The following is a 23,779-nucleotide window of genomic DNA, read 5'->3' on the forward strand; positions in this document are numbered from 1 at the left end:
AAGTCTTCCCTGCCAGTCATACCCTACCCTGAATGACAAATGCCCTGAAGTCTTGAAAGTGGAGCCTACATTTATGCGCCAGCTTTTGCCCAGACCTCATTAATTCAGGAAGATGATACCTCCGCCAGTGGAAAGATATCAAATGCATGCACAAACTCCTTAATTGCGGGTTTCCTTTCGCTGTCTGCTCCCTTAATAAACTTGGAAACTATTTTATGTAAATCGTATTCATTGAATGGAGCCTTTGCATATTTCTACTCCTTGAGCTGGGCAGAGATGAGGCACAGCCTGGGGAAAATGTTCCTTGCCTGGGAGATGGCCCTGGTAAGTGCCTCAGCTTTTCCACTCGGGACCCAGGCTCCTTGCTGGATGCTGGATGGGAATGTGAGCTCCTGTCTGACTGGCAACAGAATAATGGTGAGTCCTGGCACCAGGACTAACAGTGAGGGCAGGAAGTGTAGGCCAAGCCTAGAGGTACCTGGAGTGACAGCTGGCTTTAAGAAGGATCATGTGTGGGTGACAGTGAGTGGAATGGAGGAAAGGAGATGTTGATCAGCCAGCAAGGAAGGGCATCCAGGACAGAAGTCCAGAGGGACAGATGTCCCTAAGCTGTCTCCTGGTCACGCCTAGATTCTCATGCAGAATACCTAGAACTACTTTGTGTTTCTACCTGGCTGCCTCTGCCATTGGCCTCACAGCTGCCTTTCAGACCTGGAAGCATGCTGGCCTGGTTCTGATACTTACGGTGTGACCTTCAGCCAGTGTCTTTGCCATTTTGTGCCTTGATATTTTTTGCCTGTAAGATGGGGAAGACTAGACTGACTACTGCACAGGATTTGGTGATTTATTCTTCATCGAGCACTGCTAACAGTGCCAAGCACCTAGAAAGGCGTTAGGGAGAAGCTGCTCTTGTCATCACAATCCCCCTCATTATCATCTACCTCTATTAATGGTAACCAGTCAACCACACTAGAAACTGCAATTTATTCTCCTGTGGGGAATGGATTTCCACTCCACTCCACTCCTCAAACCAATACTCCCCAAGGCTATGGCAGATAAAGACAAACTCATAAGGACAGAGGGAGCAGCCATTGTGTGACGGAACAGCCGGGAGAGACCAAACGTGAAGCAGGAATGAAAGGCTGGCCTGTGGTTGGTTGCCCAGTCCACTGGGGGAATAGGATGCAGTGGGCAGAGCAGATGACCCTTCAGCCCTTGCATGGGAAGTAGAATCAAAGACAAATGACAGTTCTCAGAAAGGGTAGGACCTAGGAGGTCTCCATGAGGGAGGGGAAAGAGGATTGTCAGGGAGGAGCTCTCTCTGCAGACACAGGGCCTTAGAATGAAGGTGAAGGTTTGGCACTGCAGGGATGGTGGGTGGGTTCTGGAGCATCTGGCCCTGGCCCGTCCCTTACAAACCCTTTGTGGGAAGAAACAGGCGTAAAGGAGTGCTGACACCTTTCTCTGCACTAGCTAAGAAACCATCTATTACCCAGTCTTTCTGTAGCAGGGGCTGCAACAGTGAGTCCTCTGAAACCTGAGCTTATGCATAATCACCAGCAGGACTTTGGGAATGAAAGGACTGTGCATGTTGGATGAAACAAGCTGGGTTACATTTGCTATCTGTCGGTATAAAGGGCTCTTTGTTAAAAGCTTCTGATCAGTGGTAGTTGTTCAACTCAATTGATTTTGAAATAAATACCTGACCCATCATGGACTACCAAGACTAGGAGGATCCCAAACTATTCTCCGTCATGCTCTCAGTGAACTCAGAGTGGCTGCAATTTGCTGGCTTTATTGACAAACAGGAAAACTAACTGTTGGCTTAAAGGATTCCTAGTTACCTCTCATCAACCTGGCTGTGTGGGGAGGGTCAGGGAGAAGCCCAGCAGGGCGGTCAAGACCTGGTTTCTGGTGACTTCTGGAATCCTGCTGTGCTGTCCTGCTTTATGCCAGCAAAGCAAAGGAAGGTGAAGATGAGTAATAACAGGAGACCTAAAATACATCAACAAGAATACATGTGAGGAAATTCCGAGCTATATTAAATACGCTTTTGGTGAAAGAAGCCCTACAGAGAATGTCTTAATAAGTTTCAAAGGCCGAGATGTTTGGTTGCTAGAGTAGCCTACACAAGCAACTGTGGTATCTGTGGAATGTGGGGCTGCAGAGCACCTGAGGTGAGCACCCAGCTAGGTCTGCACAGTGGTGCCAGGTCAGCTGAGTGTGGGAAGAGTCCCTAAGTGACACACACCCCAGCCTGGAAGAGCTCGAGACAGGCAGCCAAGGCTTCCACACTCAAACATCTGTGGCCAGAAGAGACTCTGCACTGACTTTAAACACCTTGGTAAGTCGTGCCCAAGTCCAGCTACACCCACATTCAGGAAATTCTTCTTAATGTTTAGCTTAAATCCTCATGCTTCAGTGTAAACTCATTACGTCCTCTTCTGCTCGAAACAGAAATAGGGAACAGCTGGTCTCCATCACTGGCTCACACACATGAGGATTTCAGATTCTTTCATTCACCCCCGGTCTCTTCTCCAGAATAAATACTCCAAATGCTAGAAACATTCTCAGAGACAACCAAACCATGGGGGCCCATTACTTCCTAAGTGGCTCCTTTAATTCCAAACACTGACCCACGGCACTAGCTCATTCTTCATTCTTGAACCACACTGGTTCACTGGGTAATAGGATGGCCTGAGAGTAAACCAAGCCTCCTTCCAATACCAATATGGAAGAAGATGCTTATCATCTCCAGCTGCTCCAGCCAGTGTCAACTGAAGTTCAATCTATCATCATTCTCAACATTCCTATTGCCTTATGGCTATCTTGTTTGTTTTCAGTACTGGGGATTGAACTTGGGGCCTTGGCACTGAGCCACAACCTCTAGATTTTCCTGCCTCAGCCTCCAGTTTTGGGTTTATAGGCATGTGTCACCATGCCCAACTAATATCTTTCATTAGTAACTAGCAGATGCTGCATTACACAGTGTGATGTCTTGATTGTCAACTTGACAGGCTTGAGACACCTAGATTAGTAAAGCAGACTTCTGGGTATATCTGGGTGGTCATGGGAGCATGACCCTGGGGTCTATGTTATCCCTGGCTGTCCTCTCTGGCTCTTTCCACATCACCATGTTTCCTCTATGCCACAAAATGAGCAACTATCCTCCACCATGCCTTTGTATCATGATGCTTCTGCTTGAGCCAGAGGACCATAGACTGGGACTTCCAAAACTGTGAACCAAAATGCACTGTTCCTTTTGAGTTGTGTATGTCAAGTATTTTGTACCAGCAACGAAAAGCTGACCTATACATATACTCTGTATAGATCATCTCATTTGACCTTCACATTACCCTGTGGATAAATATTTTCATTTTAATTCACAGTTACAGATAAAATCTTTACACATCTCATTCTAATAAGTGGCTGGGATTTGAACCAGCCCTGTCCAATGTTCAGCTCAGGCTCTTTGCACAACTCCAGGCTAAGACTTGGGACCCTGCCCCACAGAACCCCATCAGGAAGGGAATGTTTGAAATGGCCAGAAACAGACGACAAGATCAGCTTCTCTACAACTCTGTTTCTGGAGAGAGGCCTCTTTCTTATTCTTGCTGGTCTTCTTATCCCTACACATACAACCTTTTTATTTCATTCTTCAGAGGTGACATTTTAAAAAAACAACCAACTTCGCGCTATAGCTTGAATGTTCCCACCAAAACCATATTGAAACTTAATCTCCATTGTATGAAGAGGTATTAAGAAGATGAACCACACAAGATTTGCAAAAAGTTATTAGGCTGTGAGGGCTCTGCCTTCATGAAGGAGTCACCTCGAGTGGATCTGCTGTAAAAGCCAGTTTGGCTCTGTCACTTGTACATATCCCTCTCACCAAGTGACACCCTGTACCACCTCAGGATCCTGCTGAGTCCCCACCGGCAAAAGGCCCTCACCAGATGTGGTGCCTTGATCATGGACCTCCCTGTATCCAGAACTGTGAGCTAACTAAACCTTTATTCTTTATAAGTTACTCAGTCTCAGGTACACTGTTATACCAACAGAAAAGGAACTAAGACAGTCCATCATAGTACTTATGTTTCATTATAATTATCTATTACACACGTCTGTCCATTAGTCTGCAACCTGTTTCAAAGCAGGAACTTCAGCTGTTCTATATTTTCTTCACCTAGCACAGTGCCACCTATTGAGTAGACACTGAAAATATTTAGGGTATGACCCATTGAATGGATGTGTGGATGCATGGATGAAACACACACATGCCAACACTTACCAATTATTCCAATTTTGACGCACAGAAATACTTACAGGCATGTATGAACCTCTGTAAATTTCCTACCTCCACCCTTATTTTTCCATCACAGAACTGGTGTATGGCATGGAACAGCTGAAGGAAAAGGAATCCAATCTCATTTTCCCCACTAACTCAATGTGTGATCTTGGACAAGTCACTCTTTCTTATTGGAAAGACAGAGAGAGTTTGTCTGGATGATAATTAAGGCCCTTTCTATTCCTAAATTTCCATAACTCTATGGCTATCTATAGTTATCTAAATAATCACAAAAAACACTGCTTCATGCTGAAGAAACACAGTCATAATAAACTAAGCAAAACCAAATGCCCTTCAATATCCTGTTGTGAACTATAAAATGTCCCCTAAAATCACATTTTCCCCTTGAAACAGGATGTAGGAAAAATATTTTCCCATTAAATCCTTTTAAAGTGCAAGGGAAAGCATTTATTCTGTGATTTGCCATCCAACTCAATAAAAAGTAGAGGATTCAGCCATCTTTCTTACAGAAGATACTGTCAAAAAGCAAAGGTGGTGGAAATTCAAGTTGGAAACCAAGGTGCCATGCCAAAACAATGCACAAGTTTTCTACAGCGAGGTTTCCAAGTGTGTATTGAGCAGTTTATTTCTGCCATTATGTTGGGGAAACTAGTAAATGAGTTTTTATGAGGTGACTTATGAAACTCCTGGGGTGGACACAGTAAGCACTGGGTAAAAGTCACACCAAACTTCCAAACCTGTGGGGTGAGGGGAGAGGACTTGACTTTTGGTGACAGTTGATTGCATTGTTGTGAGCTGAGTCCCCTAAGGTGGGAAGAGCAAAGTTGGCTAAGTGCCTTAAGGGGTAGAAAGGGCTAGAAGATTTCAGAGGAGCATTGCCTTGTGCTTTTGATATCAGAGGGTCTATTAGATTAAAACCTTTAAAGGCAGAGGTTCTGTTTTGCTTTTCCTGTAGAACCTGGGGTATGACAAGAAACGGGCCCACAGATATTGTTTGAAACATGAAAAGGATGAGGTGGCTCTCTGTTCATTCAAGAAGACATACAGCCATTTCTTCCCAGCTTGAGATTATCCCTCCTTTGTATTGGAGTTACCTCCAGGTGATGGCAGAATAACGGCCCTCCAGCATGTCCCATTCCTAATCCTGGAGTGTCCCAATCCTAATCCCACTTGCCATGTGTGGGAACTGACCTCACAGACGAAATTAAGGTTGTTGGTCAGTGAGTGTCTCAGTCACCTTTCTGTTAGTATCTGTATTTATCTGTAGATATCTGTATAAATAATTTATAAAGAATTTAGATTTTGATTTAGATGTCTCACTTCATGATTGATGGGCCCATTGCTTTTGGCGCTATGGTGAGGCAGCCTAACATGGCAGATGATGTAGAGCAAAACTGCTCACCTCAGGGACTGGGGATTTAGCTCAGTGGTTCCGCTGTCTGCCTCACAAGCACAAGGTCCTGAATTCAACTCCCGATACAAAAAAACAAAAACAAAAACAAAAACAAAATTGCTCACCTCATGGCCAGAAAGCAAAGACAATGAGAAAGGAAGAGACCAGAGTCTCATTGTCCCCTTCAAAGACACACGCCAATGACCTGAAGATCTTCTACTAGGCTCTTCCTTTTAAAGGGCCCACAGGTCCTAGGAGTGCCACACTGGGGACCTAGCCTTTACTACATGAGCCTTTTGGAAACATTGGTCTTCAAGTAGAGGGAGTTTATCCTGGACTACCTGGATGGGCCTAAAGACAAGGGTCCTGAAATGTGGAAGAGAGAAGTAGAGAGATCAGTGTTAGCATGATGTGAGGAAAAACTCAACCCACCATTCTTGGTTTTGAATGTCAAAGTGGAGCCAGGAAACAAGGAATGCAGGCTGTGCAGAAGCTGGAGAAATCAAAGAAGGGGATTTTCCCTCAGAGCCTCAAGAATGGAGCCCAGGCTGTCAGCACCTTGATTTTAGCCCAGTGAGGCTCATATCAGTCTTCTGACCTCTAGTACTTAGGATAACACATTTGTGTTGTATTAAGCCGCTAGATCTGTAGCAGCAACAGTAAGATAATATATCCCTCCACCTCTAAAACAAAGAGTATCCAGACAGCTGAGCTTGAACCACTTGGCTTTGGATGCTCAGCGATGTTGACTAGATCAGAGGAGGGTACCAGTCTCATGCTAGGCCAGTTGGGTTCGGCAGCCTCAGGATTTGAATTTGGGATTGATACATCAAATTAAACCTTCCTGTGACCAGAAGTATTACAAAAACTCAGGAGTAAAGAGGGTCTGGGTTCATCCATAGGAAGAGAGAAGCAGGGAAGCTGGTTTGTGGACATAATTACATTGAGGAAGAAGGGGCACAGACAGAGTTTTTGGAGTGCTCTGGTCTCCAGCCCTCCTCTGCTAAAGTGTAAGTCTGCAGAACACACTCCTCACCCAGCTCACTGCCTCCCAAGGATGTTGGCTAGAAGTGAATAAAAGGACAAATGTCCTAGGGGGGTTTGGTGGCACATGCCTATGGTTCTACCTACCCGGGAGGCTGAGGCTGGAGGACTGCCAGTTTAAGGCCAGCCTGGGCACTTAGTGAAGCCTTGTCTCAAAATTTAAAAAGAGTTTTTACAAAAGGGTTGGCAATGTAGCTCAGTGGTAGAAATTTTTTGCTCTCAATTGCATACAAGAGTGTATGGTGGATTCACTAATGATCAACTTGAGTAGGAATGCCCTGCTGGATAGTCAGCATGGCTCTGGGCATAGAAGACCCACCTGAGGATTGTGGTCAGCGCATAAATAAAAGGAGAATAGGAAGGGAGGATTTCATGCTGATTTTCCTTGGAATGGCCTTTTTCAGGATCCTGCAGGCATCCACTGCAATTCACCTCTGAGGGCCTTCCCAGGACTCCAAACATGATCTCACCTGGGAAGAGCAGAGGCTGCTGAGCTTTAGCTGCTGTTCTCTTTGAGGAGCTCCAGCCACACCTTCACCTGGGCATCATCTGCTGGCTCCCATTGCAGACTCTCCAGCCTTCAGCACCAGCCCCTGGGCTTTCTGGTGTAGACCTTCAGTCTCCCATCAAAGACTCCTGGGCCTTCTGATGTGGACGCATAGGAGGACATTGCTGTGGGCTTCAGGCTTTCAGCTGTACTCATATTGGATGTTGCCATGGGATCCAGGCTCTCAGCTGGATTCTTCAGATCTCCAGTGAGCCGACAGATCTCTCGCACTCTTCCGCATTAAAATTTTTTTTTGGTGAATATTATAAAATAATTACCCATTATGTGTCCTATATTATAATTACCCATTATGTGTCCTATATTAAATCTATTACTTTGCAAACCACTGACTCTAGTAAACCCTGACTACAACAGAATGGGTTTAAACAATAGGAGAATGCAGACCGGTATATGTCGTCAAACAACCAGATGATTTCTTCCTCAGGAAGGTGTGAAGGGTGTTTAGGGGAAATCCCTGCCCACACAAATCAGGAGCAGTTAAAGGTATTCCTACATTTTTCAAATGAGGCTCTGAGAAGTGAAGTGATTTTTCCCAGAGTCATAAGACGGTGTGTGGGAATTCAAACCCAAGTGCTGCCACTTGGGTGCATGTCTGTGTGTGGTTTTTCCTCTTTTTTAGTGATTTTCTAGTAATTGCTTCCTAGATTTAACTAGAGAGTACAGATTTGATATGTGTCACTTGGATACCCTACAAAAATTTCTTAATAAATAAAACTTGAGGTCACTATTGTCCAAAGAGAAAGGTGGGTTGTGATCTGCCTACAGCTGGCTTGGTCTTTTGGTGTCCAGAGGCTACAAGACACAAACAGGATGGGGGTGACAAAGAAGTGACTTCCTCTGCTCTCTTGAAGCCTTCTGTTAGCGTCCACATCTGTGGGACTTTCTCCTTGAACATTTGAGAAGTGTTATGGTTTACATCCAGATGTCCCCCAAGATCCTCATGCAGTCAGGTGGGCCTTTTGGAAGGTGATTGAATTATGGGGGACAGCTGGTTTGTTGCTAGGAGGTGGGGTCTGATTGGAAGAAGCAGTCACTGGGGGGCATGGTCTGGAAGGGTTTAGCTCCCTCCCTGGCTCCTTCCTTTTCTCTCTGCTTCCTGGATGCCATGAGGTGAGCAGGTCTCTTCTGCCCAGGCCCTTCCATCCTGCCCTTCTGCCTTGGAGCAGGCTGACTGTAGACTGAACTCTCTACAAACTGTAAGGCAAAATAAACCTCTCCTTTAAGTTTTGGTTGCTGGGCATCATTTCTCCATGACAAGAAAGTGATTAAGACAGGGAGCCTGAAGACCACCTGCAGACTGAGATTAAGTGATGCCAGGTGTAAATTCCAACTTTGGGGAGCCTTTCCTGTGAGAGGTGTCAGTCTTCAGAGCTGGGCCCTCAGGTTGCACCAAGCTGTGTTCATGTCACATTAAGCATCTGCCCTCAGCCGAGTTTGGCAGTCCTACAGATGTATCTGGAGCAGGAGATAACAGGAAAGTCCTGGGAAGAAGTGTGTGGGGGGGATCCCAAGACTCCTGCTGATGGCAGGCAACACCAAGCATGAGAACCAGTTAACCTTTGTGCACACACATTTAGCCTTTGTCTTCCCATATGACAATCAGCAAATGGAATGTCTTAAGATGATTTCCTGAATAAGTCAAGCTCCTCGTGGTGGTCACTTGAGATATGACTGGCAGAATTCAAACCACATGTAATGCCCCACCAATTTTACTCTTTCCAATTCTATCTCTTGAAACTTAGTCACATGGACACAGGGTGACAAAGAACCCTGGAGAGCCTGGGACTTATTTTGACCCTGTGATGAGAAGAGCCTTGCTAGCATCTTTTGTGGAGGGATTCAGTTCATCTGGTCTCCAACCTTCCTTGGAGAATGAGGAACACAGTCAGGTGTGATTCCCCAAGGATAGAAGGTGGTGAGGACAGCAAAGAGGAGATCAGGGAATGAAAGAACACAAGGGTAGGACTTCATTGATATCAAGAAAGATACAGAGCCAAGGCAGCTGAAGGTGACTTATCTGGAGGAAATCAATGCCCAAACAGGGACAGAGGGCCAGGAGAAAATCAACTTGAAAGAGACAGGCCAAGAAAATAGGGACTATGTGATGGTGGAACAGTAGGAGGGGAAGAGAATTGTGGAATGTATGTTTCCCCAGAACAGACAACAACAAATTTTGTGACTAAAACAAATTTATTTCTCACAGTCTTGGAGGATAGAAGTGTGAGATCAAAGTGTTGGTAGGGACATACTTCTTTCAGAGGCTCTACAGGGAGCCTCATCCTTTGCCTCTTCCAGCTTCTGGTGGTGTCAGCATTTCTGCTCATGTGGCTGCATCTGTCTGTGAACCTCTCTTCTGCAGGTATCTCTTAAAAAGGCACTGTTATGGGTTTGGGGTCCACATAGGCAACCTGGGATCATCTGCTCATCTCAAGATCCTTAATTAAATCTACAAAGACCTGTTTTCCAAGAAAGTTAACACTCACTGGTTCCAGGACTCTGGATTAGATGTAGATCTTAAGGAACAAAAGTTTGGCTTATTACAGGGTAGGAGAAATCAAAAGGACTAAACAAGATATCAGGTCAGGGAAAGAGCCTTTTCTTTGTGACTTTTCTAGGGATTTTGTGTACTTGTTGTCACTTGTGGATTTAGAGCCTGATGTTTTGAGCTCAACTCCAGCACAATCTTCTGTTCTTACAGATTTGGACAGGAAACTTAAAGATGTTAGACCCTGCTTTTCTACCCCAAAAACCCACTGCTTTAAACACCATTCACAGGAGTTTTGATGTAGTTGTCTCCTTCCCACTCAAAATCTCTTCCGACTTCCTACTTTCTACTTTTCCAGCCCCTCCTTAAGTTCTGGCTCCTTTCACCTAATGAAATCTCCCTTACTTTATTGTGCACAGCAACTTAACTCCCCTCCTACTCTGCCTCAGGCATACTTCGCATAGCCCTAGGCTCATTAATGTCTCCATAAAACAGTGAGAAATCTAGGAGAGGCAGAATCGTTGGCAGAGGGTTTGTAAGGTGTTTTTCTTTCTCTTGTCATCCACAGGTGGAAGAAACCTGTATGGAAATTCATTTTCTTCACACAAGAAAGATGAAGTGCTACAGTCTGGATTTTCAATAATCTTTCCCTGTCTCCTTTCTGGTACATGTATAATTTTTTAACATCTGCAGTGGTACCTCAGTTCACAAACTTAATTCTTTCCATGCTTCTGGTCACAGAATTCATTCCACAATTCTGGTGAAAGAACCACTTTATTTCTTACAGATTTATTTCTTTAACACAGTGGTTCTCAAATTTTGATCTCAGAATGCCTCTATACTTTTAAAAATTATTTAAGGCCCTAAACAATTTTTGTTTATATGGGTTTTATCTATCAATACCATACTGAAATAAAAAGCTTAAAACACTGTTTATCTAAAAATAACAAGGATAAGCCTAGTATGTACATAACGTTAATGGCATCTTTTTATTAAAAAAATGCATTTTCCCAAACAACAAAACTAGTAAGAAGAATGGCATTTATATTGTTTTGTCCCTCAAAAGTTAAGCTTAATAGAAGACAGCTGCTCCACATTTAGTTTGTTGTAAGATCGGAGGCTCTGGAAAATTCAACTATACAACTCATGAGAAAACAAGAGTGAAAAGCTAAATAACACAGTCTTATTACAAAGTAACTTTTTATCTTGGTGACCATTAAAACTAGTGTTCTACAATTCCAGTTACATCCTTTTAAGACAAAAAAACAAAACAAAACAAAACAAAAAAACGGGGGTGGGGCTTGAACTCAATACGATCTGGCGTTAAAACTGAACCATGATCCAAAAGCATAGAAAAACCTCATTGCTGACTTGAAGTCAGTTTAATTGTGGCTCAAGCGCCAGCTGGTACATCTGAAAACACACATAAAGGCGAAAGGTCAGCAACGTGGTTTCCACGCCTGTCTGCATCTGATACCTTCCTCCTCAAGCATCGACTCTACTCAGATACCCTCACCAGTCTCCTCTGCCCTCACGAAGTCCGATAAGGACCGCACTGTCCACGGCAACTAGCATTCACCGACCACTTACGAGAAGCCAGGCCACATCAGAACACTTCACCGGTGTCTTCCGAATGAACGCTCAATAAACTCCGAGCGAAGTGCTGGCCTCACTCCACAGGGGTGTCTGAGGTCGGAGACCCAGGCCTCTGGCCGCCGTCCTGTCTGTCAGCACCGAGGGCACCAGCCGGGTCTCGTCCTCCGCCGCTGTCCCGGGCCCGCGCGAGGTGAGGGCCTCCGCATCCCGGCCCAGGCAGGCAGAGAGCCTCCCCAAGGGAGCAAGCCTGCCGCCTTCCCCGTCCTCTCGTCCGCGGGTACGGTTTGCTCGGGGAGGAGGTTTGCGCGGAGAAGAAACGGACGCCCGCGAATGCGTCGCGGACCCCGACGTTCGCGACGCGCTGGCTAAGGGCGGAACCTTTCTCCTCTCGCGGCCCTGTCTCGGAGGGGCCGGAACCTTTCTTCTCCCCTCGCCGTTGCTGGGCGGAAGTGTGCTGAAACGGAACAGTCCTCCAACTGCCGGGTCTGCGCTGTGGTCGCCGGCTGCTGACGTGGGCCGGCCAGCGTGGGGTGCCGTGGGGACGGGTCGCTATGGCGGTGGACATCACGCTGCTGTTTCGGGCTAGCGTCAAGACCGTGAAGACGCGGAACAAGGCTCTGGGTGTGGCGGTGGGCGGTGGGATCGATGGCAACCGGGACGAGCTGTTCCGCCGGAGCCCCCGGCCCAAGGGCGACTTCTCCAGCCGGGCCCGAGAAGTGGTGAGCTGGTTGCTAGGGGGACGGGGCGCTAGCGAAGGGGGCGGATCCGCGACGGGGACGGATCCGCGACGGGGACCCCAGGACCCATGCGAGTTTCTGCCCTCAGACATTGTGTGAAGTCGTCCCAAGAGGAGCACCAGATTTGGCCCCAGAGCCAACAGCTGGCTAGGAAAAGAAACGGGCTTATTCTGAGAAAGGGGGACACGTATTGGGAAAGTCGGAAGCAGATTTCTTCTGGATGGAAGGAGGCGCTCGGAAATCTTCCGTGAAATTCATGAGTGACTGTGTTAGGTAATGACTTCGTCACTGCAGACTTGAGCCCTGGGGAAACTTCCCCAGCCCCTTTCTTACTTTCGTAGCTGTTCATTTGTCTGCGCAGTTTACTTGTCTGTCTCCCCCACCACCACTTACTGAGTTCGAAATCCAGGTTCACTCAACTCTCCTTTCATTTTGCCTCCTTAGGTAAAATAGGGGACTTCGTACTTCCTGAAACGAGTTTAAGATTTTTCACACTGTACGCATTACTGTCCTTGTCTTAGTTACTTTTCTCTCGTTGCTGAGGCAAAATGCCCCAACACCCAGAATTGAAGAGGGAAGGGTTTCTTTAGCTTGGTTTGTAGAGGTTTCAGCCCACAATCGGCTGGCTTTGAAGCAGGGTGGCACGGCCAGATAGGCACAACGTAGCAAAAACGAGGAACCTTTAATAGCTCCTTTCTGCCCCTTATATCTTCTCCGGGCCACTTAGGGCAGGCAGCACTCACACCCTTAATTCTTGTGCCCTTGAGCCTAGCATCACACACTAGATCCAGCCACTCCTGAAAAAGCCCCACTAATGACCGCATGAGGCACTGGGGGACATCTAGACACGAGACATTACATTCCCCTAAACTGCTTTCTGCTACATGAAGACATCAGGCTTTGGTTCGTCTCCTTCTTAAGGCCAGGAGAAGTGTTGGCTTCATCTCAGAGTGCATGACTAATAGCATTGCTTAGTAAAGCATTATTCAATGAGTGAATGAAGAAATATGGTTGTCTGTTTTCCACCCCAAACATGAAACGCCATAAGGAAGAGAGATGTTTGCCTTGCATATTTTGGTATCATAGGAAGTAAGAGTAGACAAGTCTCTGTGGGGTGTAGAACTCACCCAGGCCAATCACTACTTTTTAAGAAGCAAAAATGCAGAATCACACAAGAAGGTTCGGGGCTTTGAAGGATGCAAGTGAGTGTCTTGTGAAGTTTAAGCTTCATTAATTAATTTTACAGTAAATCCACCTCTGCTTGACAGACAGGACAGTGAATGAATATATATGTGTGGATGAACTAATGAATGGCTGTTTGCAGAGGATATTCAAGCACCAGAAATGGGATTGGATCAGACAAATACATTCCACTAATAAATATCTATTTAAACACCCACTTTTTAATTGCTACTGTCTCATAGTAGCACAATATGAAATTATTGGTGGAGAAGGAAAATAATGCAGTAAGCCTTGCAGGTCTTGTGTAGGGCACAACGGAGAATGTCGTCATTTCTAGCTGAGGGTCTGGAAAGGCTTTATATAGGGGTCAGGGTACCTGAAATAAATCTTGGAAGAGGACTAGTTGGTTCTAGATAAAGTGGGGAAGGACATCTCAGGCCAAAAGGTTAGTATGCGCAAAAGTAGGTAACAGTTTGACCTCAGTTTAATAAACTTTGACTGTGCTGGAATGTGGGACACAGAAAAGTTGGAAAGGAGCGTCAGGTCTGGCGAGATCTAGAAGGGCCTTGTATATCACTCCGTAGAGTTTGAACTTTGCCTTGTAGGCAGATGTCACTTGGTTTGTGGATGCACTAGAGAAGCCTAAGAGACTACATTGTTGTCTCAACCCTGCAACTGTTATGACCTTAGTTTATTTACCTGTAAAATGATCCCTTCTTTTTTATCAAACAGAAGGTTTTTACAAAACTGCATTGATCATATCTGTGTATCTTTGTGTATATGCATGATAGCAATCAAAAAAGGGGGTCTCAGAAATAAGAAAAAAGAAAATTAGGATATTCCCTTCACCATAACCTCATTTCGGTTCAAGCTGAGCTCCCTTTTGTGGAAACCTTGGCATTAAGATCACAGTTTTGGTTTTTGGAGGGCCGTTTTCAGAAATCATTGATTTATGAATACTGTTTTAATTTAGGGTTCAGCTCAAGGATAGGGGATTTGAGAATGGTAGCGTTGAGAAGCAAGGTTTGGTTGGCAAGCCCTGTAGAGGGCCCTGTGACCAGTCAGGCTTCTTTTTCAATGGTGAGAATGTGCTTTATGCCATTTTGAATTAGCAGGCCTCAGGGATAGTAACAAGACCCTGGGGTGCTGAGTTCTGTCTTACACAGAAGGATGACTACATGTCTGAAGTGTTGGAGAAAAACTACATTTTTTCACTGGGTTAGACTGCATGTCACCAAAAGTCCCAGTTCTGCTATTTAATGATGTGGGAGGTTGTCAAGGCTTGGTTGTACTACTAACTAGGGACATGGACTTTGTGTGGTGCCACACCTCTCTTGTCATGGGAAAACATTCCTTCTGTCGAGTTTTGATTCTATTCTTCAACTTCTTTGTGTATTATCTCTTCTTACAAGCTGTTCCCCACTTCCCTTCTTTCCTTGTGGAAATTAGAACAGAGGGGCAATAATGGGTTTTCTGTTCTTTTGCTGTAAGCTTGGCTGACATTTCATTTGGCCTGACCAGTACTAGAAGCACACATTCTCATTTCCTTGTGTAGCCTTGTGTCTTAGTTCCTTTTCTCATTGCCGAGACAAAATACCCAGTACCCAAAGTTAAAGGAGGAAAGGATTTATTTAGCTCACAGTTTGTAGAGATTCCATTCCATAATCAGCTGACTGTACGGCAGTATGGCATGTCAGAGGAGCATCACAGCAGGCAGGCAGAAGGCAGCAAGCAGCAAGCAACAAGCAAACCTCTTTCTATTATATTTTGTCCATGCTACTTGCTCTGAGGGTGGGTAGCATTCACACTCTTAATCCTAGCATCGAATTGTGAATCAACCCTAGTATCACATCCGTGGCCCAGTATCATAGACCCTAGATACAAGCCGTAACACCTTGGTTGTCAGAACTAAGGAAATATTGCAAATTATAGTAATGCCCTTTGTTAAATGTCTTGTTAGAATTATCACTATCTTTTCTAGAATATATTTTACCTAGTTCACTTCCCCTTTTGTTCCTCATTTTAGACAAGAGATATGCCTAATGCTAGATTTCCAGCTGAATGAATTGCTACAGAAGTTATATTAAATTTAATAAAGGTATGTTGAAACTAGATCTCCCCCTCCCAAGAATGGTTTCTTTTGCATCATTCTTTTAAATATTTAACTGTTGTGTTCAGTTTTGCTAAATTTATATTAATAAATGTGACTGAAGTGCATGTCAACTCATTAAATTGCAAACTGACAGTAATGATATTTCACTTTTTGGAAGAATTTATTTTCTTTGAACAATTCCAAGTAATGATAAATTTGCCATTTTGCAGTGGGAGCTTGATTAGTTAACTTAATGTGGATGATGAAACTAATGAGGATTGTGGGATTAGAAAGAGAACTGGGGCTTGGATTCAAATGCGATTCTGCTACTTACATGTGGGTGAACTTGGGCAAGCTCTATTATGTGAGTCTCATTTTCCACTTCTGTAAAATGGACAGAATGCTAGCCTACTTGACTTACAAGCTAATTATTAGGATCTTATGAGATTTTGCATCTATTATAAGGAACCATAACGATAATCATTGTTCCTTTTCACTACCCTCCCATGTGGGCTCTCTGTCCATGTTAGACATCTTTCTTCAATGCCTCCAAGCTTTAGTCTCCGAACCACTTAAATACCTTGCAGTTTCATTACTTGCTTTTAAAGGAAAGAAAGTGCATGAAGGAATGAATGAAAAACCTCGCAGTGACAGCACCAGTGATAGAGCAGAAGTACTGCTAACATTTATGAAGCTCGGGTGGGTGACAGGGAAGAGGCATTCATTAGTCAGCCTGCCCTTCTACTACCTTTCCCCCTTCTCCCTGAGGAACCCACCACAGAGCTCAAACTCACTGTAAAAATTACTGTATTAATGCAGTGCAAGGCTTCTTCAGGTTCATGATGCTATGTTTTTAGGGATTGTAATAACCAAGTATATACTATAAGCAAAGCTCAGTGCTAAAGACTTTTCACGATATTAATAGTAAATCCTTTGTGTGGACTACAATTCTGAATTTTTCCCGGGACTTATTAGGATTGCAGCTTTTGAAATTACACTTAAGCGGTACTTGATTTATTTCATTATTCATTAAGCATTGGACATCTGATGTGTCAGGCATTGTGAGGGCAAGAAGAACTATGAGACATATTTCCAACTCTTTGAAAATACAGATAAAGAATAACCGAATCTCCTTGGGGGAGAATCAACAGAAACCTTGGAGAGAAAGCAGTAATCAGATTGTGCCTTGGAGAATGACAACCATTTCACTGGACTTACAACAGGGATCAGGCACATTCCTGCAAAGATCAGAGTGTGAGCCAGGGTAGGGATGCATACAGCAGGGTGATTGCAAAAGCAGAGGCAAGATCTGTACAATGAGCTGTGTGTTGGAGAAGGCCTGGGTGAGGATCCAAATACCAGGACATTCAGATGTTCTGGATTGGTTTAGAGGAAGAATGAACATTTTGGCCTGCAGGCCAAATCCAGCCCACAGCCTATTTTTGTTAATAAAGTTTTATCAGAATCTGATCATGTTCATTTTGCTTCTCAACAGTGTTATAGCTTATATCTAGCTGTCCCCCAAAGCCTTGTGTGCTCAGAGGTGGGGCTTTTGAGAGTGACTGGATCATGGATGTGTGATATGGATTGGTTTAACGGTATGGGTGGTGGATTTACTGAGAAGGGAAGACCCATTCTAGATGTGGGTGGCACCAACCAGTAGGCTTGTGGTTTAAGAGTAATAAAAAGAGAATGGCTGCTTTGCCTCCTTCTTGCCATGCCATGGACTGTTTGTCTGCCATGCTGCCCCACTTTGCAACCAGGTGACTGTGGACTGAAACTTCTACAAACAGAGCCAGAAATAAACCTCTCCCCCTTTAACTTGTGAATGTCAGGTATTTTGTCCTAGCAATGCAAAAGTAACTCAGACAAACAGGCTGTGGATGTTTTTGTGCTATAGCAGCAGTGTTGTAGCTTGCGGAGGCCAGCAAAGCCCAAAGTATTTATTGTTAGGCTCTTTAGAGAAGAGGTTTGTGTCCTCTTGGGTTAGAGCATTGTCAACAGTGTAAAGGAATTTGGAGTTAAGGCTCTGGTGTATGTTAGCAGAGGCATGAGAGGATGGTATTTGTATTTTTTTTCAGCTTTAATTGAGTTTATTGGTACATTTTAGGGATACAGTATTGTATTTTTAAGTAAATAGTATTCTTTTTTTTTCCTTTTGGAAGTAAAGTGTTTGTAAATGGGGAGGGGAGGAGGGGGTGAAGGGAGGGCAGGGACAAGGGGAAAAAATGAGAACCAAGATCTGTCATGTAGAAGTGTAAGATCCCAACAATGAATGTAACTGCACTGTATCCCTAAAATGTACCAATAAACTTAATTTAAAAAAAAAGAAAATAGTATTGAGGATGGATTTGAAGTGTGAGAAAAAGAGCTGATAGGAGGCTGTTGAAGTGACTCAGGTGAAAGCTGTGGAGCTGTTGATAGTGGGGTTAGACAGAAGAGGACAGTTATGTAGGTACAGGTTCGATATCCCTTCTCTGAAATTCATGGAGCCAGAAGTATTTTGTATTTTGGAAGTTTTGAGTTTGGGGATATTTACATACAAGTAAAGAGATCTCTTGGTAAGGAATCCAGGTGAAATCACAGTATACTTAGACACATAGTCTGAAGGTAATTTTGTAAAATCTCCAAGATTTTGACTAAAATCTGTTACCTGGGGTCGGGTATGAAGTTTTCCACTTGTGTTATGGGGTCCTTAAAAAGTTTCCAGTTTTGAATCTTTGGATTAGGAGTACTCAATGTATATTTATTATTTTTATATAAGGGCCAGGGATTTAGCTCAGTGGTTCCGCCGCTTGCCTTGCAAGTGCAAGGTCCTGAGTTCAGGAGTTCATTCCTCAGTACCATAAAAAGAAAAACAGGAAACAAACAAATAATTATGTGTAGATTCAAAGAACTGAATAATTAGTGGAGTTAGAAGAAGAGATGGAAAGATTCTTAGCTTTCTGGTTGGAAAATTAAATGGTATTGTACCACAATAACATCATCTTTTCGAAGTTACAGCCAAGTGCCAGTAACTCAAACCTTCTCCATTCTAAACAGGAGAGAGGAGGTCTGAGGAGCCCAGTGGACACCAATTAGGAAATAGGTGGTGGGTGACTTGCAGAGGCAGTGCTTCCTGGTAACTCTGGGTAGGAAAGCCTCACTGGAACCCAGTGAGGTCCTCCAGCTTTGCCATATTTAGATCTTGAAGGCAGTTGAGTACAAAGTAGATATCTAATGTGAGGAGATTGAGACCTGCCTCACAATCCAGCACAAGCTGGGCAGGGCCTGATGGGGGAGGGAAGTACTGGGCAAGTCAGTTTCAGCAGAATGCAGACTGGGATGAGACCCAGGATGGCCTGGGTCAGTGCCAGTTTTCTGCTGTTCTCTGTTGCACTCTCATCATTCTTGAAAGAAACTTATCTTGGTGGTGATTATATCACATGGTATAGAAGCACGGTTCTCAGGGGTGGTCCATCAATTTTTTTCATTTCATCCCCAAAAGAATCTGGAGTGGGCCACTTTTTCTAGTTGGCAGGTCATCAGCAATTAAGTGTACCATATACTAGAGTTTGCTGAAACTGTTCCCCTCGGTGTGACATTTTAGGGACCTGTCCAGAGATTGATTTCATCCTGAAGGCTCTAGAATCAGATTTTCCTGACATATTGAGAGTGGAACTACCTGTCAAAGCAGGTATCGGCCAAGCTTACTTTAACTTATAAGTCAGAATACCAGTGGCCCTCCATATTGGCAGGTTCTACATCTGCAGACCCAACATCTGAGGACTGAACCCCCACACATACAAAAACCTTACATCTACACTGAACATGTACAGATGTTTTTCTTTACCATTATTTCCTAAACTATGCAACTATTTACATAGCATTCTCTTTGTGTTAGATACTGTCCGTAATTTAAAATATTTAGATTTAAAGTATATGGGACAATGTACATAGGTTATATGCAAATACCATGGCTTTTTAGGTAGGGGACTTGAGCATCTGGATTTTGGTATTCATGGGGTCCTGGGACCAATTCCCTGCGGATTCAGTCCCTGTGGAACACTATGATGAATACTTAGAAGGATACAAATTTTGGAAGATCAATTATTTTTGAGCTTCTGCTAGATGTCAGGAATTCTGTTACAGACTTTACTAACTTGATCTCACTTAATTTCCCATTTTGGGGTAGAAGTATAATGTTATGATTATATAATATTGGTTATACTATGAATTAGGTTTCTTGTTATGAAGAAATCCTCATGGGCTCCCTCTGGTGGGTAAGTATCAGTGAGGTCCACAAATGATAATTACGGCTTAGGGTACAAAAAAATTCATGTTTAAAACACATTAGGTTTAGGGCCAGGGATTTAGCTCAGTGGCATTGTGCCTGCCTCACAAGCTCAAGGTCCTGAGTTCAATCCCCAGTACCCACAAAAATAAATAAATAAATACATACATACATACATACATTAGGTTTAAAACTGACTTTAAGAGAGACATTGTCAAAACTCCTCTTTTGACTAGAGGAAAGTATGATGTGTTGAATGAACCAAATAAAATATATATGCAAAGCTTGCAGCACAGTTGAAATTTTAAATAGCATAATACTTCCTTTCTGGCTTTCTGAGTCTCAGAGTCTGGAAATAGTAGAGTGTGCCACCTCCTACTGATCACAGTCTCTCATGTGCTTGTTTGTCAAAATGTTTTTATGAAATTCATAAGCTATTTTTAAGACTTTTTACACATTTCTGTCCAGTTTATAGTCAAATGGTAAAAAGCTGGCAAAGTGAACATTTGCCTTTTTTTTGGACATCTTTTCCCACAACAAATTCCATAGTTTTAAGTAGAGGTTTCAGGCAATAGCATACCTTGAGAAAGGAATTAAAAAGTATGTGTTTTAAATTATAAATACTTTTGGATTTTGCTAATGACTGTGATCTTGAAGAACTACTATAACCTCTCTGGGTCTCACTGTTTTCATTTAATGTGACACTTTGACAGAATGATCCTTAAGGACCTTTAAGAGGCAGTGTCATGATTCGGTGTTTTTTTAAAAATTTGTAGTATACAGCATTTTTAAAAGCATCTTTGCATTGATAACTGCACATTGCCTTATATTTCCCTGAGTCCCTATATATAGTATTTAGAATTTTTTATCTAGATGAAAAAGTGAGTTTTTTTCAAAGTTGGCATTTGATAATGTATTTATAAATGTATTTAATAGTGGTTATATACTCATAATGGACTATTATCAGCAGGATACACTTAAAATCTGACTATAAAAGTATTAAGTGTACATTAAACAGAGTAAAGAAGAAAACAAAGTTCCCATTTAGTACTACTGGGCAGAAATAACCGTTGTTACAATTTAGATGTATAATTCTCCAGACATTTTTATTACTGCATATTAATTACACAAAGTAATGGATTTCATCGTGGCATTTTCATACACGCATATAACATACTTTGGCAAAATCTACCCAGGCTATATCCCTCCTGTTGTCCCTTCCTGTCCCTCCCTGAACCCCTTCCCCTTGTCTAATAGCGTCCTTTTCCCCATGTGTGTTGTCGTTCTTATTCCCCCTAGAGTCCACGTATGAAAGAAAACAGGTAATTCTCATTTTGCTGAGTCTGCTTATTTTGCTTAACGTGATAATCTACAGTTTCACTTACATTTCTGCAAATGACATGTTTTCATTCTTCCTTATGCCTGAATAATACAGCCTTGAGCATGTATATCACATTTTCTGTGTCCGTTTGTCTGTTGGTGGGTATTTAGGCAGATTACATAACAGCTATTGTGAATTGTGCCATGGTAAACTTAAGTATGATGTGTCTATATAGTGCACTGATTAATTCCTTTTGGTACATAGTGTGGGGGAGCACATCGGGATCGTATGGTAGGTCTGCTTTTAGTTTTTAGAGGAATCTATCTCCATACTGATTTCCATAGTGGCCCTACTAATTTCCATTCCTGGCTATAGTTTATAAGAGTTATGTTTCCCCACATCTTTGCCAGCATTTACTATACTGTTTTTTATATTCTTGATAACGGCCATTCTGACTGGGGTGAGATGGAATCTAAATGTAGTTTTATTTTCATTTCCTTAATGGCTGAAGATTTTTAATGTATCTTCATTTTTTTCCTACAATTTTTGACCATTTTTGCCTCATTTGCAAAGTTTCTGTTCTGTTCCTTTGCGTATTTATTGATTGGATTATTTGTTCCTTTGGTGTTTTTTAATTCATTATATATTTTAGATATTAAAAGTAGCTGGCAAACATTTTCTCCCCTCTGTAGGCTGTGTCTTTATTCTGTTTACTTTGCTATGCAGAAGCTTTTTAATTTGATGCAAGCCCATTTGTCAATTCTTGGTATTATTTCCTAAGCTTTTGGATTCCTATATGCAAAGTCATTGCCTGTGCCAATATTTTGAACTGTTTTTCTTATGTTTTCTTCCATCAGTTTAAAAATTTCAGGTCTTAAATTTAGGTCTTTGATGCATTTTGAGTTGATTTTTATACAGGGTGAGGGACAGGAATCTAGTTTCATTGTTCTGGATTTCCAGTTTTCCCATCGCCATTTGTTGAAGAGACTATCCCCAATGTATGTTTTGACACATTGTGTCAAGAATAAGATGGTTGCAGCAGTGTATGCTTATTTTTGTGGTCTCTACTGCATCAGCCAGCTGTTGGACGTGGGCTTCCCCCAGGGAGAGACCTGCACATGGGTGGGGCAGCTTCCTTCTGTGCAGAACCTTGCCGTGGAGATGCTCAGCCCTGGGGGGCAGGGGGCTGAGTCCCGAAGGTGCAGTGCCTGTGCCACCTTTTAGCACTGTTGTGAGGTTTGAGCTTAGTACTGTCTGCAAGGCTGCCAGTTTGTGTCTAGCCCATTATAGATACTCATAAAATGACAACTACTTTATTATCACCCATTGGTCCATTAAGGGTCCACCTAAGAGTAAAGAAAGTACTTTGATTACTCTGGGATAGAAGGGCAAATGAGGCTGTCATCTAGACATCAGTATACTTAGATTTTAGGAGTAATGTTAGTAAATGTTTGTTGAGCATCTGCTGTTGGCTGTGCACTCTTTTTAGCCCTGGAGATGAAGCAAAAATAAGAGATAAAAATCTCTGTTTTATGTATTTATAGTCTAGTAAGAAATTTACAGTAAAACACTATCGAAAAATACTTAGGTCAGGGAGTGATAAGTAAATTCATATGTCCAAGACATACTCAGAAATAATTATAGAAATTTTTGAAGGAGGAACTTTGGGAATTTAGAGGACAGGGAGATTACTTCTAGGTGAGGCTGAAAGGGGACTTTATGAAAAAGGTGATGTTTTAGCCTCTGCAGACCCATATATTGCCCCACTGGAGGGGATGAGAAAGGAGCCCGTGGCAGAGATGTCAAGGGCAGGAAGGCATGGGATGATAGTGTTCCAAGACTAGCTCAGATCAGTGGGAAGGAGTATGAGAAGCAGACAGTGGGATGTGCTGGAGAGCGCCCATGACCCTCCTGGGTTCACTCTGTCCTTTCTGCCCTGCTCTTGCTCTAGGAGGCTGACCCTATGGATTACCTAGAGGCTTTCTTGCCCTCTGAGTTCTGGGGTTCAGTAGTGGGAGGCTCCAGCAGGACAAGGTGAGAAGGCTAGAAGAGAAGGGCCAGTTTGACAGCTGGGTAGAGCCTTTGCATCAGCAGCCCACAAATGGATTAGGTGTCTGCCCACCAGCCCTGGAGCTTCTCCCTGTATACACCAGACAGCCTGTGGGTTAGGTTGGATTTAACCTGCAGCCTGGTACCAGCCAGCAGTGGACAGGGCTTCGCTGCAGCCCCATTCGGGGGTGACCCCCAAAGACAGTGACCAAGGGAAATCTTCCCCAAGGCCAGAACTTTGGACTTGGACAGTTCATCTCTGCATTTCTACTTACAGTGGTTTTTGTATGAGCTACATTTCTCTCCCTCCATCTTTAATTCAGCCTTGTGTATTTTGGGCTCAAACACATTTTTCTTCACTGATGTGGCAGTTCATACTTTTCTTCCAGTATGACTTGAAAGGTTAGAGGCGGTAAATGGTTCTGTGGCATGTTGGCTATAAATCTGAACTGAAACGGAATCTGTAACCCATTATCAGATTCTGAATCAAACTACTGTGTTCTCCGATTTTTTGTTTTAGTGGAAATGTGTGTTTTTATTCTGTCAGTGGACAGAATATTACGAGAATTATATAATGAATACTTGATGTGAAAAAGACTAAATACTTCAACTCCAAGGGATTTTGTTAAAGTAATAAGGAAATTACATTTAATTTTAAATAGTAGAAAGATTTTTGAAATGTTATTTTTGTTAAGCATTTATTATACACACTCTGCCCTTTTTTTGTAAG

The 23,779-nt window shown here is 43.1% G+C and overlaps 1 protein-coding gene and 1 long non-coding RNA gene across 4 annotated transcripts in view; one reads left to right on the plus strand and one right to left on the minus strand.

The window, feature by feature from the left end:
- Window positions 1–11,782, minus strand: part of LOC104874651 — a 50,472-nt gene extending 38,690 nt beyond the window's left edge. The window contains exon 1 of one of the 2 annotated variants that reach the window (XR_783806.3): window positions 11,390–11,782. This is a non-coding gene — a long non-coding RNA (uncharacterized LOC104874651). The remainder of the gene's footprint in view (window positions 1–11,389) is intronic. The other variant, XR_783807.3, reaches the window with a different exon arrangement.
- Window positions 11,783–11,850: 68 nt separating this feature from the next.
- Stx18 (syntaxin 18) overlaps window positions 11,851–23,779 on the plus strand; it is a 97,420-nt gene continuing 85,491 nt past the window's right edge. For both annotated transcript variants that reach the window (XM_019210271.2, XM_010641817.3), the window contains exon 1: window positions 11,851–12,114. In XM_019210271.2, the coding sequence (XP_019065816.1) occupies window positions 11,947–12,114 (168 nt within the window). In that variant the 5' untranslated portion in view covers window positions 11,851–11,946. The remainder of the gene's footprint in view (window positions 12,115–23,779) is intronic.

This window comes from Fukomys damarensis, unplaced genomic scaffold (genome assembly GCF_012274545.1).
Source record: "Fukomys damarensis isolate Sample0158 unplaced genomic scaffold, DMR_v1.0_HiC HiC_scaffold_35, whole genome shotgun sequence".
Taxonomy (NCBI): Eukaryota; Metazoa; Chordata; class Mammalia; order Rodentia; family Bathyergidae; genus Fukomys; species Fukomys damarensis.